This window comes from Pimephales promelas, chromosome 8, assembly GCF_988280905.1.
Source record: "Pimephales promelas chromosome 8, fPimPro1.hap1.1, whole genome shotgun sequence".
Taxonomy (NCBI): Eukaryota; Metazoa; Chordata; class Actinopteri; order Cypriniformes; family Leuciscidae; genus Pimephales; species Pimephales promelas.
The window spans coordinates 18,334,830-18,349,762 of NC_142776.1; the positions used below are offsets into that span (position 1 = coordinate 18,334,830).

Consider the following 14,933-nt stretch of genomic DNA (forward strand, 5'->3'; position numbering starts at 1 on the left):
AAATCGCAATACGTTTTGTGCTTTATTATTTTTGTAAACAAAGTCTCATATAAGCGCAAAAAAAAAAAAAAAAAAAAAAACATTGATGCTTTTTTAAAAGGATTTGTTTTGTTCTCTCTGCAGCATGTGAGGCCATCAGGACACTAAAAACCTAACCTCAAGCTTTTTAAAAGAGTGGGTTGTTCCCTTTCCTGTTTTTACCTTAGATTCTTATTATTTGTTTATTCTCAACTCTAAGCCCTCAGTGCCACTATAAATCTGAAGTAAAGTCTACACAGCTGGAATCAGATTAGGACAGCAGTCTCTCTAGAGACTCTCCACTTCAATCAAACAGGCTCGGGTTTACATTTAGAGTCTTGCAGATTAGACATGCTGAAAGAAGCCATCTGATCGACATGGAAAGTGACCAGCCACAGATTTTTTTTGAGGTACTTAGGAACAGCCTAATCTAAAACCAATGACAGCACAATATACCAAAAATAGTGCCCAGTGTGTCAAAAATGGTAGCTACTTCAAATAATACTGAATGATATAGAGATGTGCCTGAAGAAATTCTGGAAACACACCAATAATAGCAAAACGAATAATGAACTAACTCAAGTTCAGCCAACAAGCACAAAGACGAACATCAAATCAAAATTTCAAAAACATTGTCGTCAATGTTTTGATGTTTGAAAACATGCTTTTGTGTAACACCTACTCCTCAAGAAGGATACATGTTTGGTGTGGGAGAGGTGAAGACTCTGACCAAGTGGTAGATACTGTTTGTTCGCAGCAATTAAAAATAGACGCAGTCAAAAAATTTAGTTACATAAAACATTTGTCACAGTGCCACACTTTACATAAGGGTAAAATTCTCACTATTGACTAGCTATTCACTATGACTTTTGCCTCAAACTCCTAATTACTGATTATTAATAGTTAGTAAGGTAGTTGTTAAGTTGAGATATTGTGTAGGATTAGGGACATGGTCATGCAGAATAAGGCAATAATATGTGCTTTATAAGTACTAATACACAGCCAATATTCTAGTAATATTCACACTAAAAAGCAAATAGTTAATAGTGAGAATTGGACCCAAAACTAAAGGGTTACTGAAATTTTATATAAGAAATACTATTGTATCAAATTATGTTTGCTAAAAAAGGATTGAACTAGATAAAATATAAATGCAATCTAAAAAGGGGCTTTTCATTTAGACTTAAATTAGGGTGTATTCACACCTGCCTTGTTTGGTTCAATTGAATCGAACTCTAGTTTGTTTCCCTCCTTAGTGCGGACCTTTTGGGCAGATGTGAATACAGCAATCGAACTCGGGTGTGGACCAAACAACCGAACCGAGAACCACCTGAAGAGGTGGGTCTCGAAACTTCCGAAATCTCTGTGTAAACAATGAGTGACGTACAAACGCAAGCGATCACTTCCGGGGCATGTGCAGACCGAAGCACCCGTGCCTTCAGATCAGTTGGACATGGCTGTGGTTACACGAGGTAAAAACGATATAAATACTGTTCATTTTCTCACAAAAACTCGTTTTGTGTCTTTGGCCATCAATGTGTACTTACTGTACATTTATGAGTCATTAAATCATGTTTAATTTTGACTTCTCCGTGCATGCTCTTAAGAGGTGAACCGAGGGTGGACCCCCTAAATCTCCATTATATGACTGATAGACAACAACGGTTTGACCGAAAAATATCAAAATTGAAAATACTGTACTTTATTGTTTGTTTGTTCACCTAATTATTTTGTACATAGCACACCTTATTTTTGCTTTGACTGGATTCAGTGGCTTCGGCTTGTTGTTAATAAAGTCCAGTTTATTTTTCCCTTCAAGAAGAGCCTGTCATGTATTATTCCACAACAGCTCACCTTCAGCAGTACGATAATATATAAATATTGCGTTCTCTGCCCTTGACCTTTCAAGGTTCGTAACAGTGAGTACTAGGAAGATTCTGATAGTCACACGTATTTATATACATGTTTCCTTCAAACTGATATAGATTCTTGTGATCATGTAGGCACAGGCTATAGCCAGGCTATAGACCGACAAATCTCTGAGTAAACTCTCACTGTCACTCTTTTGAGGTTAACCACTGAAATGAACACTTTCATGGTAAATCATAATGATATTTTTACTAACAGCCCAGGAAAAACAATTGGCCTGTCATCTCTTACTCGATTTCTCTTGCTCTCTTTCTAACTAGAAACAATTGATTTGCATGTTTGAAACTATGTTTCAAATATTTTACATGTGAATATCAGTGTTGTAGTACTCTCAAACAGACTCAGTCTTGAATCCAATACGATATTTCTTGTTCTTGACTCGAACTCAGTCTAGAATCTAAAACGATATTTCTTGGTCACGACTCTGACACAACCCTCTTGAGGTCTCTGTCTTGACTTAGTCCCTCGCATTGTGAAAAAGTGGAATCATCCAAGTGCTCACACTTCTTGTTACACCAATCACTTGCAATGCATACACAAGAAAAATGCACACCAAAACTATAAATATATACCCTTTACAGCAATCGCAGACACAGTGTGAAGCTTCACCGATTTAAACGAGAGTAAAATACAAATGTCAAATTGTAGGCAATAACAGGCTATGAAAGTGTCTAGTTATCATTAAGCTGGTAATAGTGTTTCTGTTTGGATGAAATCAGAGCGTGATGTGATGGGGCCAGAGATACGGACCCATTCTGTGACGAGTCTAAAAATGGCTCTTGATGGAGCTGCCACATTACCATGCAGGCTTGGCGTCTTCGTTTGCTGCCACTACAGCAGACAAAGGCTGAAGTGTGTTCACTGCCAAAACAGACTTGAGCTGACCTGCTGCTGTCTGACACTGTACAATCCACTGCATTCTAACAGCCTCCAAACTCTGAGAGGGTGATTATGTGTAATTATCAAACCTGCACCTTCTTTTAAACACCCCAATGAATTTTTAATAAGTACATTCCACGCTCCCTAATTCCTCATTGATTTCTAAAGAGAATAAACACTTATAATAAGGTCTTACTGAAATATACAGAACCTTACAACACATTCACAACACCCCCACACCAATCCACCCACTCATGTTTCCCTCCTACACCCTCTCTCTAGCACAAAAGTTAACAAATGAAACAGAAAAACTAGTCAGTCAGGCAATGTATCAAGCAGGGGGGGGGGTGTAGGCTGCAACTTCCTTCTCATTAGCTTGATTGAGTTTGAGACCTCAGACTCAGTAGACACACTGTTTAGAGAGAGATGACTAGTAGTTTGGGTGCAATGCCTCAATGAAAGAAAAAAAAATAGTATGAGGGAGTGAACTGGGTGAACTGGACTGTAATGCAAACGGGGAGCCAAATCATTTAATGCATGTCGGTGCACAAATAAGCATTAAAAGTTAACAATTATAACCAAGAAAATTGTATTATAATTGTGTAATGTGTTAATATGCTGATCTTTATCCCAACCAGAGGTCTGTATACCGAACAATGGCAACATCTAAATTAACTGATCAAAAATACTATTTAATATAAGAAAATAGTATAATTACAAACAGAGTCACCCCCGTCCGTCCCCCACTCTACTCAGCCCAGCCTACTGACCTTAACATCACATGTGACCTAACCACAATCTCTCCGCAACCCAACCATACACGCCAACCCGTTTGACTAAGGCTGTCAAGCCCCACCGTCTTCATTAAAGTAGGTTCAGTGGCAACGGTTCCGTATGGCATACTACCTACAGCAAAACGCAATATCTGCCCAAACACCAACCCTCATTCACGCAATATACACAGGAACGTAATAACCGTAATTACTATGCAAACTATACAAATAATCCAACAGACTCTATTCGAGTTTAAGAATTTTTACGAAACCGTCATGCTGCGTCCTGTACACAGCCAACCAGGGGCCTCATTTATAAAACTTTGCGTAGGACTTGCGTCAGAAGTGGCGTACGGTTGAAACATAGGACGTGCGTACGCACAGAAATATTCGGATTTATAAAACCGTGCGCACGCACATCCTACGTATTTTTCCCTTAAATCACAATCAATTCTAAATGTAGCGCAGCTTTTGTATATTTTGTACATGCCAATATTATTGAAGAACATATTTCTTTTTTTTTGGAAATATGTGTTAATTTGCATTTCTGTTACAGATCGATCAAACGGGTGTTCATGTAGGCTGTTAATTGTAAGACTTGCTTTGTGAAGTCTTCGTGTTATTTATGAGAGGCAGTATTGCCATCTATTTTACACAACCGTCTACAGTTTCACACACTTTCACGTGTTTTTTCCAACTGCCGACGGTGTCGCCATTTCTCATTTCACCCGTTTTTTGTGCGTACGCCTGGGTCAGAGCTTGCGTGAAGGACCACACATTTTACCGTCAAGTTTGCTTTTTATAAATACCAACTATTGCGTAGAGAGCGCCGTACGCCTTCTTTTGTGCGTACGCAACGTTTATAAATGAGGCCCCAGAATCTTTCCGTCTCAACCACAGCCAGTTGCTGCTTCGGATAAGTTTACGGTGCAATGCAACTCTTGTACCCATAATCCGACATCTCTGAGGAACCGGGTTGTAGAGTGTGCCACAAATCCTCGACAACCCACTTCCACTGGATAAACCTGGACTCTCCATCCTCGCTGTTCTGCTTCAGTGGCCAGATGAGCATACCACAGTTTCTTCCTCTCATATGCCTCATCTACCGCATCCTCCCATGGCACAGTTAACTCTATCACTTGAACAATACGTGCTGATCCAGACCACAAAACAATATTTGTTCGAAGGATAGTGGTGGCAATCTCAGGTGGAAAAATAAACCGTTGATCAATATCCGCCAGCATTTTCCAGTCCCTAGCAGCTTCCAGTTGTCCTGGGCGAGAATTGGTGTTAACACCTTTTCTCGGTGGTTGTTGCTCGCCTGGGCAGAGGAATATTCTCTTCTGTGTGTAATGTTTTGCTAGAACAGGTAGCAACTTATTGGTCATGTTACGCCTGCCTTCCAATGCTAAAGCCAAACATTGCAGTACTTGGTCATGGCACCAATTAAATCGACCCTGGCAAAGAGCCACCTTACATCCTGTCAAAATGTGCCTTAATGGGGCAGGTGATGAACACAAAGGACAAGAGGGATCCTCTCCTACCCAGAGGTTTAGGTTCTGTGGTGATCATCTTATGTTGACAACAGGAAAATAATACAACCAAGTCCGAAATTCATCAACTGAGTCAGAAATTGTCATATTTTTGTATCCGTCATCCTAAAAATTCGTCACGCACAGATATCAAGCCAGATGCGTATTAATTATTATGCAATGAGTCTTCAAGCAGTGAGGATGATTTTGTTGCCATCCGCCATCCTTTCAGAGCAAATATTGGGTCCACCCAATCCTGAGATTGCATAGAGAAGAAGGAGAGCTCAACCTCCTAATCAAGGAGCTGCGGTACTGTATTATCCAGAGCGATTCAAAGTTTACTTCAGGATGTCAGTGTCTCAGTTTGATGCTTTGCTTGCGATACTGGAGCCACATATTTTAATAAGGATTGACCAATTTCTGTGAACCAGTTGATCCTGAATTGTTCTGGATGTTGGCGTTCCCTTGTGTGGTGGCACTGAATTGTCAAAACAACTCTCAAAATGCTTGCTAAGATGAGAAAAACGCAAAAAGATTTACCTCATCAGAATTTTTTTGTCGGATGAAAGTTTCAGGGTCAGTTTGTAAACGTGATTGACACGACATGAGGTCGTATTGGTTTTTTAACATGCGGAAATTTCAGACTCAATGGCCCTCATTTATCAATCTTGTGTAGAAACGGGTGTATATTTTGGTGTAAGATTATGCTTACACTCCTCTCACCGCCTGATTTATGAAGATGTGCGTACCTTTGAAATCCAGGTGTACGCAATGCCTGCCCTTGATAAATCCCGCGGCCGAAAACGATCGTCATTAGAATAACACGCCCCTAAATATATAAGTCTCCGCTCCCCCCACGCCCTTATTTTACGCCATGGACACACGGAAGACGGCAAAGAAGAGAAACTTCTCCGACGTGGAGACGAAATGACCTATCACAATGCATTATTTTACAGCACGTCTTTTGAAATTAGCATTCAATTTCGAATCACGTCACATGTATAATAGTGATGATTATGATGTGATGTGAAGTACCATTCATTCACATTAATAATTGCATGACAATTTGTAATAGTATTCTTCTTATTATAATGATTTGCATTAATGATGCTTATTGTTATTTAGAAGAAGGATGTCGTTATTATTATTTCTATTATTATCATCATTTAAAAGAAGAAGAATGTATTTTTTATTATTTTGTCAGTCTGAATTATTTTTTGGTCATTGAAAGCCTTTCATTAGGCTACCGAACCCAGTCCGTGCGCACCTGCCGGGGATAATCCTGAAACGTCAGGGTAAAGTGGGCTCGCAACTGAAGGAATATATGCTTACAAATCAAATGCTTTGGTAAAGTCACACAAATTAAACATTGAAGTCCACGTTACACAAAAATAAATACTGAAGCTTATAATTTCTATGTTGTTTTTTTGTTTGTTTGTTTGTTTTACAGTGGGTCATAATATATCATATCTTTTAGTTTGTCAGTGCGTTTTGTGGTGTTAGGAATTTTTATGCGCATTTCCTCACTAACTCAAAACGTGCGTACACCACCTCCTGAGCTGGTGTAGGATTCGAGCGTGCCGTACGCCAACGTCCATATTGATAAATCTCAAACTCACCGTGGTTTTGAGTGTACGCAAGGTGTACGCTGGAAATGTGGTGTACGCACTTTTGATAAATGAGGGCCATTGTGCAAGATCTTTACTGTCACAGGATGGAACGCACAGGGTTGTGGGATATCAGAGGTAGCAAAGGATACATCTATGTTGCCTTCCAAAACAGATAAGATGAGGGTATCTCAGGAGACAGGAAGTGAAGCTAACATTGGATAATTTGGAAATGCATTGATGCCTTCCTTCCTTGAAAAGCATCTTCCGAAGGCAGCATTTTTATGATTTCAGCTTCTGGATTACTAGAAAGTTACAGGCAGGTGTGTTTAATTAGGGTTGGAGCCAAACTCTGCAGAAAAGTGGACCTCAAGGACCAGAGTTGAGAACTCCTAGACAAGTTGTTTAGTGCATTCTACAGGCTTATGTAATTGTCTTTATAGTTTCTTTAAATTTTGATATTAACCCATTAGCGGTAAAATTACAATGCTGGTTGCTAGATTGTCTCACCAATTAGTTGATTTTGAAAATATTTTAAAGAGTGTTTAGAAGGACTGATGGTGGTGTGTTACCTTGCTGGACGATTTGGCTCTGCTGCTGTGGTTGTTGTTGGTGGACAGGTTGGCATCCTCATGCACACTGTCCAGGAGCCAGAGCAGAAACTCCAAAGCGTCGTGTTGAGCGTTTCCTTTGAACTGAGAGCCATACTTGGACACAGCACTCTACGGAAGGAGCGGGAGATTGTGTCAGATGTTGATCTGGATTCAGTTTTAAAACAAATGACATAACTTCATATCTACAAATCTTTCCCCCTTCACATCAACACAATATTAAACTCACAAGTTGACAGCTGTAGTAATAAACGGCCATGGAACACCACTCAACCAACCAAATTCGTGGACCAGAGCTAAAGAAAGAACCACGACTAACGATAACTACACCTACAAAGTTTTAATTGCTTGAATTCTTTGAGAAGTAGCCCACATCACAACTATAATGATTGACAAGTTATGATCAATATCTTTGAACTCACTTTTAGATGTTTTTTTTTTTTTTAATGACAGTGACAGCCAATCATAATCCAACCAACTTTAAAGAGAACGAGAATTTGAATTGGCACACAATATGACTGCAGTGCTCACTAATACTATACACATTTTTTTATCATGCATTGGTATTGATGCTAATATAGTTATTTTTATAGCTATCTTATAGTCACAACTCTTGGTGTGTACAGCCTTTAACGGTTGTATTTTCTGAAAATATACAAGGTGAGGTGTTATTTATTTTGCAGTTTTACAGGTGCTGTATGAAAAAAGTGACATTTTGAACAGAAAACTTGTCTAAGATAAACACCTCTTCACCTGATAATGAGTCATCAAAAATCGAATTTAATGAAGAGAGATTCTCCACTTCTCTCAATGCAAACACATGAAAGCTTTGAAAAGTCAGTTTCCACCTGATTTGTTGTGAGCTATTTGAGGCCTAAAAACTAACATACACAAAATGCCCAAAGATGGACATCAGAAATGTGTCAAACTCCAACGCTGTCATCTGAGTGTGAGGGCTGTGCAACAGACAAAAAAAAAAAAAAATCAGATCATAATAATCTCCTTATCCACATATATTTGGATTGATCAGGGATAGAAGCAGATTTTGGGAATCACAAAGCTTCAATAAGACCAGAAATACATGGGTTTCTGTACTTCTATAACGGAACCTCATTAAGAAAAACAAAATCCTCAAATATTGCATTCTCCACTCTTCAAAAACAAATTCTCTTTTTATATGGTTTCGGTATTGCATTAACCAGAACAACATGTTTATTTACAAGATGAAGAACATTTATCAGTGTTATGGTGTTTGCTCAACTGTATCAAAAAAAATAGTGCACCCAAAATGAAAATTATTCTTCATTTATTCACCCTCATGTCAGCTCATTGGTAGCTCAAGCTGAATGGTTGCTCTTTTCCATGCAATTACAATGAATGAAAACTGATGCGAAAGCACCATAAAAGTATGATAAAAAAGGTTGAATCGTGCACTATATTCCACATCTTTTAAAGCTATATAAATCTATGTGTAAGAAACTGATTGAAATTTAAGTCAAAACCAAGCACTCATTGACAAGTTCAAGAGAGAAGTAATGGCGTCATATCAATGAACGAGTCACTCTTATAAATCCTTTTAGTAAAGTTATAACTTGTCTGAATGATCCAACACAGTGTCTTAAATGGATATGTCACCCAAAAATGTAAATGGTCATTACTTACTCTCCCTCATGTCATTCCAAACCTGTATCCATTTCCTTCTTCTATGAACCACAAAAGATGATATTTTGAAAAATATTGGTACTGTAGCTAAACAGTTTTGGTTACCATTGGCGTCCGTTGTGTTGACAGCATAACACCAAAATGTTTCAAAATCTATTTAAGTTACTAAAAAAGTCATGCAAGTTTGCAATGACATGAGGGTGGGTGAGTGAATAATGTTAGAATTATTTATTTTATTTTTTATTTTATTTTTTTTTGGGGGGGGGGGGGGTGTTCTGTTCTTATAATGGCATTCACACAGACTGTTCCATACTCAATGTTATTGGTCACCTAAAGCACAGATTCAAATACCCTTTATCAATTCAAATCATGTCTGCATGAGTAAACTGGGTCCAAAGTTCCAGAACGTCCTTGTTCTGCAGATTTATGACATTTACACCTATGCATATACAGTATGTCTATCAGGAGGACTACAGGCTGTAAACTGATACTTCTAATGAACAAAAATGCGAACAAAAACAGGAACTTCAGGCTGTATTTTATTTGACATGTATATAGGCCTACAGCCACAGCAGGTCAACAGGTGTTCTAGTATGAGCTATTTAGGAAATGAAATCAACAGAGTTCAACCAAACCCATCTCTGAACAGATTAAACTGACTTTGACTTGCTTCATCCCAGCTAGTCACAAACAAGCCATCAATCAACTTTCAACACTTTCATACTGTAGCAAACTGTTTGAACTTCATATAAGTCACTAAACATAATAGAACAGAGACTTTGAAACCCTGTAAATTGTAAAACATTTCATTTTTGTTCTTTCAACCTCTTCTTAATATAAAGCTCCAATGGGCAAACAATACCATTTGTGAGTGAATTAGTTAGACATAAATTACCAAGCTCCCTTCATTTCCGAGAAAAAAAACCTTTCCTTTCTCTTACACAAGAATGACAAACAAGTCTAGCAGGTTAACACGACCCGTCTTGGTTCCATTGCCAATTCAAAGCAACATGATGAATGATGGCATTACATAACCTCAGCTTCAGTGCTGCTAGCAGAGTTTCCCTCCTATTCTTAAGCTTTTCAGACAGACGCGCTGGAATGTGCCTTTGCCACATTCATCTTTTCATTTTAGAATCAACTAGTTTTCCATTTTAGATCTGGGGCGTCAAAAACGTGGCCAGTTGGCCTCATTGAGGAATCTAATCTGACCTAAGGGATATTTTGAGAAAAAAAAAGAAAAAAAAGTGTCCATATCATAGCTTAGTTTGAAATATTTAATATATTCAATTTTTAATGACAGCAGGAGAGACTGACTTTATTTTTAATTTTTCATCTTAAAAAAAAAAACATTCTTTTAATTGCACACATCATGCAAATCCTGGAGGGAGTAATTTCATTTTTCATTTAAAAAAAAATTGTCACTCACAGCAATAAGGCGGAGAGGTTATATACAAATCGGACTGTTTATTAAAAAGCGGTTCAATTTTGAGCGTGATTACTACCTAATTACCAATTTGGTATGTAGGCACAGGATATAATCTAAAAGCCTCTGGTGAATGAAATTATTACAAGCTCACATTTGTTTTACCCCAATATTGATCAATCAGTATAAAGAAGATTACCACACAACATGGCATTTTAATGTACTTTTTTCATTTGCATGATTGATTTAGATCAGGGATGTCCAAATTGTCCTGCAGTGTTTAACTCCAAGCTCAATTGAACACACCTGAATAATAAAGGTCTTACTATGCCAGCCCAGAAATGGTCTTATAATTGGGAGATACGATAAATGCAAGCCTGTAACCTTTAGCCAAAAAAAGCTAACGCTCGGTACGCAGGGAAAGAGACTAGAGGCCTTTTTTTTAATGGTTATCAATGACGTAGAGGCTTCACTTCACCAAATTAATTGCTTTTGTGAGGATATAGCTTATCATTTAATGAACAGACAGCCTGTTTGCTAATCTTCAACATGTTTTACACTAAACAATACTTTTGTTGGGAACAAAATGTAGATTTTGCCTTGATAAAAATGTTGTTTTATAAGAGTATAGGCAGAGTAGGGAATGTTGCAACAGGTAAGACTCATTCATGGCATTACCAGCAGCAAACGTGTAGTATATTTAATAATCACCATTGAAAATAAATATTGTATTATATTGTTGTTAAAGAAATAAATACATTTATTTTATTAAAAAAATAATGATGTGTACTCACAATGGCTTCTAAATTTCAACAAATCAATTACACTTGAATTGTAATGATGTATGACTGCTGTGTATGCCCAATAATAATAACACTCATAACACTTTTTAATGAATGAAGTTTCACAAAATATAAAGATTTCAAGAAATATATGTATTCTTTCTATGGATTAACAATTAAATTACAATTACATTTGTATCCAGATTCAAATCTAAACCTTAAATGTGTGGTTTATGTGCAAAAAAGCAATTCACACTCTTTTTCCACTCAGTAAAGCACATTCCACAAACGTTGCAGTCCTATTGTACGTTTACTAGCGATATAACACCAAAAATAGTCTCGATAAGTCGATCCCCGAAAGCCGTTCATACAGTTCAGAAGTTCGCTGAACTTCATACAGTTCAGATCACTCAGCACGACGTTCGTGGTTTGACTTATCGAGACTATTTTTTTAAGATGGATCCTGTCTGTATACACGAAGTGAACTGTCTTCATAAAATATCTTCTTATTAAACGGTCTGTACACTTACAAAGTTCTCAATGCTTCGTTTTGCATATGGAGCCTCATTATGTTACAGCATTAGTGTGGGGCTATTTTGAGCCTTGTTAGTGGTATAAACTAGCGATTTCTTTTTTAATTAGTCAATGCCCCCATTATTAGCATTATACGCTAAACAGTTTTTAGAGATAAAACTCTTAACATTCGATTATCATGAAAACAAATCTCAGAGAATGGTTGACTATGTACCGATGTTTTATTAGACCAAAGGTTCATTGTTTGCCGGAGTTCTCCTTTAAACACACCTGATCAAGGTCTATGCCAGAAATGGTCTTATCATTGGGAGATACAAGTGTCCGTGGCTCTAACATTGCAGAAAGCTAACTTGGATCATGTGTGCTTTGATAACCAAACACATTACAGACTTGATGTCATTGAATGTTGTTCAGAGTTGTGCGACTCTTTGCGGATATCATAGAAATGAATGAGAAGTGCTGTAAACTGAATCACACCTGTCACGCAATTGTCTGTGATTTCTCTTATAAAAAAGCATTTGCTTTTCAGTGAATAGATCAATCCAACACATATTTAAGAGCAAACATGTTAAAGACTAGCCGATCAAACAGATCTCATTCCCCATCGACTACCATAATAGGACAACACATACTATGGTAGTCAATTGGGAATGAGATCTGTTTGATTCCAAATATCTTCCTTTGTGTTGTTAAGCAGAACAAATAAACACATAGAAGTATGGAACAACATGAGGGTGAGTAAATACTGACAGAATTTTCATTTTTTGGGTGAACTAACCCTTTAATTGTGGCCAATGTGTATTAGAGAAAATAACATATGATGATTTCCCCCATTTTAAGTAGTGTTGCTTCAATGAAAGGTTAGTTTTTTGTAAATGTTTTGTTCATATTTGCCAAGGGCGCCAATAATTCTGATATATATATAATTCTGTATATTTCCAAGTAATACATGCGTCTTCTTTGAAACACAACGTTAACCGGAAGTTAAATCTGGCTCCTGGTATTGGTTTAATTTAAGCCTCAATTTAGTCCAGTAGTAGCTCTAGTCTTCCTCAAGGAAATCAGTGTATTAAACTCTAGACTAGATAGTCTAAGACTAAAACCATAACAGAGAAGACAGGGTTCAGTTAAAATTAAAATTCTGAAATAATTTTACAGTGAAATCCAAAGGACAGGGTGGCTTTTAAAAGGGTGCATTTTGATACACTTGATACTTTAGGCTAATGAGGTCTATAGACAGAGCAGAAACTGTCCACAGTATAAAGGGGAAACAAGGAAGATCTGAATGAATGGGAACACCATGGAGAATGTCTGTTAAGAATGTGCAACTCTCTCTCTGGGAAAGCATTAAGTTACAAGATAATAGGTACTCTGTCTTTAAATTACTAATTAGCTGTGAGCAATATTATTGTTAGTGGATGACAGGATTCTTATCCTGTTTATCTGATTGTTTTAAATGGGACAATGTGTAGGAATTTCTCCCATCCAGCGGTGAAAATGTATTTGGTATTCAAACGAATGGTGCTCTCCTGCGCCTCGCTTTTTCAAATGTGTGTTGCATCTACGGTAGCCATTATGTACCAAAAACTATGACAGGATTAGCACTTCGTCGAATGTTCCTTCGGGTGTTTGTTATTTCAAACAAACAGCAACTTGACACAACGAGCAAACGAATGTTACAGTATGAATTACTGACTGTGAAAAACAAACTATTCTTTATTCGTTATTCATTATAATTTATGAAGTACGTGCATTGTTAGATATCATCATCAACTTTTAACTATAAATGTTCATCCGTCTATAAAATAAAGCACATAACTAAACAATGAAAAAAGAAAAAACAAAGTTTGTAATTAAGACTGTACCATTGACTTAAGTGTCGAGAAGAAAGCAGGACTTTTTTTTTTAAATCTTTCTCCTGTATTAGCTCTATCCACCTGGAAAAAGCTGTCCCGACATTAACAATCTCCAGTCACGTTTGCTTTTACGATCTATTTAGGACATTTCTGTCGACGAGGATTTGCAATGCAGCCTTTTAAACTTGCCGGGGCAGTGACAAGCGCCTCTCACTGCTCTGCTCCTCCATTTCTGCTGCTTTCAATTACGTCACGCTGGTTCTGAATGAAAACGCGCTGTGGAAATGCGTTGGCCTAGTACTTTTTTGTCCCTCTCTGCTATTATAGTTTTTCAAAATGGCAGAACAACATGAAACCCTCCGTGGACCTACCCGTCCCATGAATTTAAAGGTAATAAATTATTCGTTTACGAGGAAAAGTCAGATAATTGGCAGAGGTATTTGTACACCCTTGAGGACATATTTATGAATAAAAATATTGATTTTAAAGGCACACAGCGGAACTTTTTTCCACTAGATGGTGCTCGACCTGTAACTTTCATGTCTAGCGTCCCTAGAGGCCACAAGCGCCGCAGCACTGTCGCAAATTAAAGTCAACCGGTCAGCCTCCCGTGTCTTTAGTTTGTGTGTGCTTGCAGTGTCTGAGGCGAGCAGCCTCGATTCCCTTATATCAGTCTGCTGCGAGAGAGCGAGTGGGGTAAGCCCCGTGGGGCTTATCATGTCTGTGAGTGAATGTGGACGTGGGACAGCGGGTGCATTCACTGCACTGAAAACATCGTCGGTCTGAGCTGACTGTAAGTGTGTTGGTTTATCTTTACAGAAACCGTGGGACATGTGGTGTGTAACGTTAGTGTCTGTGGATACTACTAAGTCATGGTCACGTTCACTACATTAAATGTAACGTTACATTTGACATGAGGCGATTTTATTAGTGCGAGCCCTGCACTGAGACGGGCTGTGTTTGTGGAAATAAAATGAACACTGGGCTGTGGGCATTTTATTACAGTCATAAAACCATCGGCTGTGGCCGGAATACCAGAAAATATTGTACACTGCTTATGAATTTATCGGGGCTACCTTGAAAACGCCATTTGTGTGCAGGCTAGTGATGGCCGGTTCGTGAACGAATCGTTCTTTTGAACCGGTTCTTTTTAGTGAACCGGTCGAACCAGTACACTAAATCGGACTAAATCGTTCGAAACAGTTCGCGTCTTGCGTCAGCGCTAAACCACAAGTTACTAAAGTTACTCACTTTCAGACATGCCTGACAGTCCCTCCGAATCGAAATAAACCAATATCCATTAGTACATTTTATTCAGTAACTC

General features: G+C 37.9%; 1 protein-coding gene across 2 annotated transcripts in view; it reads right to left on the minus strand.

Annotated features, from left to right (window-relative positions):
• Window positions 1-14,933, minus strand: part of usp43a (ubiquitin specific peptidase 43a) — a 122,543-nt gene that overhangs the window by 103,760 nt on the left and 3,850 nt on the right. For both annotated transcript variants that reach the window (XM_039691637.2, XM_039691636.2), the window contains exon 2: window positions 7,311-7,460. In XM_039691637.2, coding sequence (XP_039547571.2) covers window positions 7,311-7,460 — 150 coding nt within the window. The remainder of the gene's footprint in view (window positions 1-7,310; window positions 7,461-14,933) is intronic.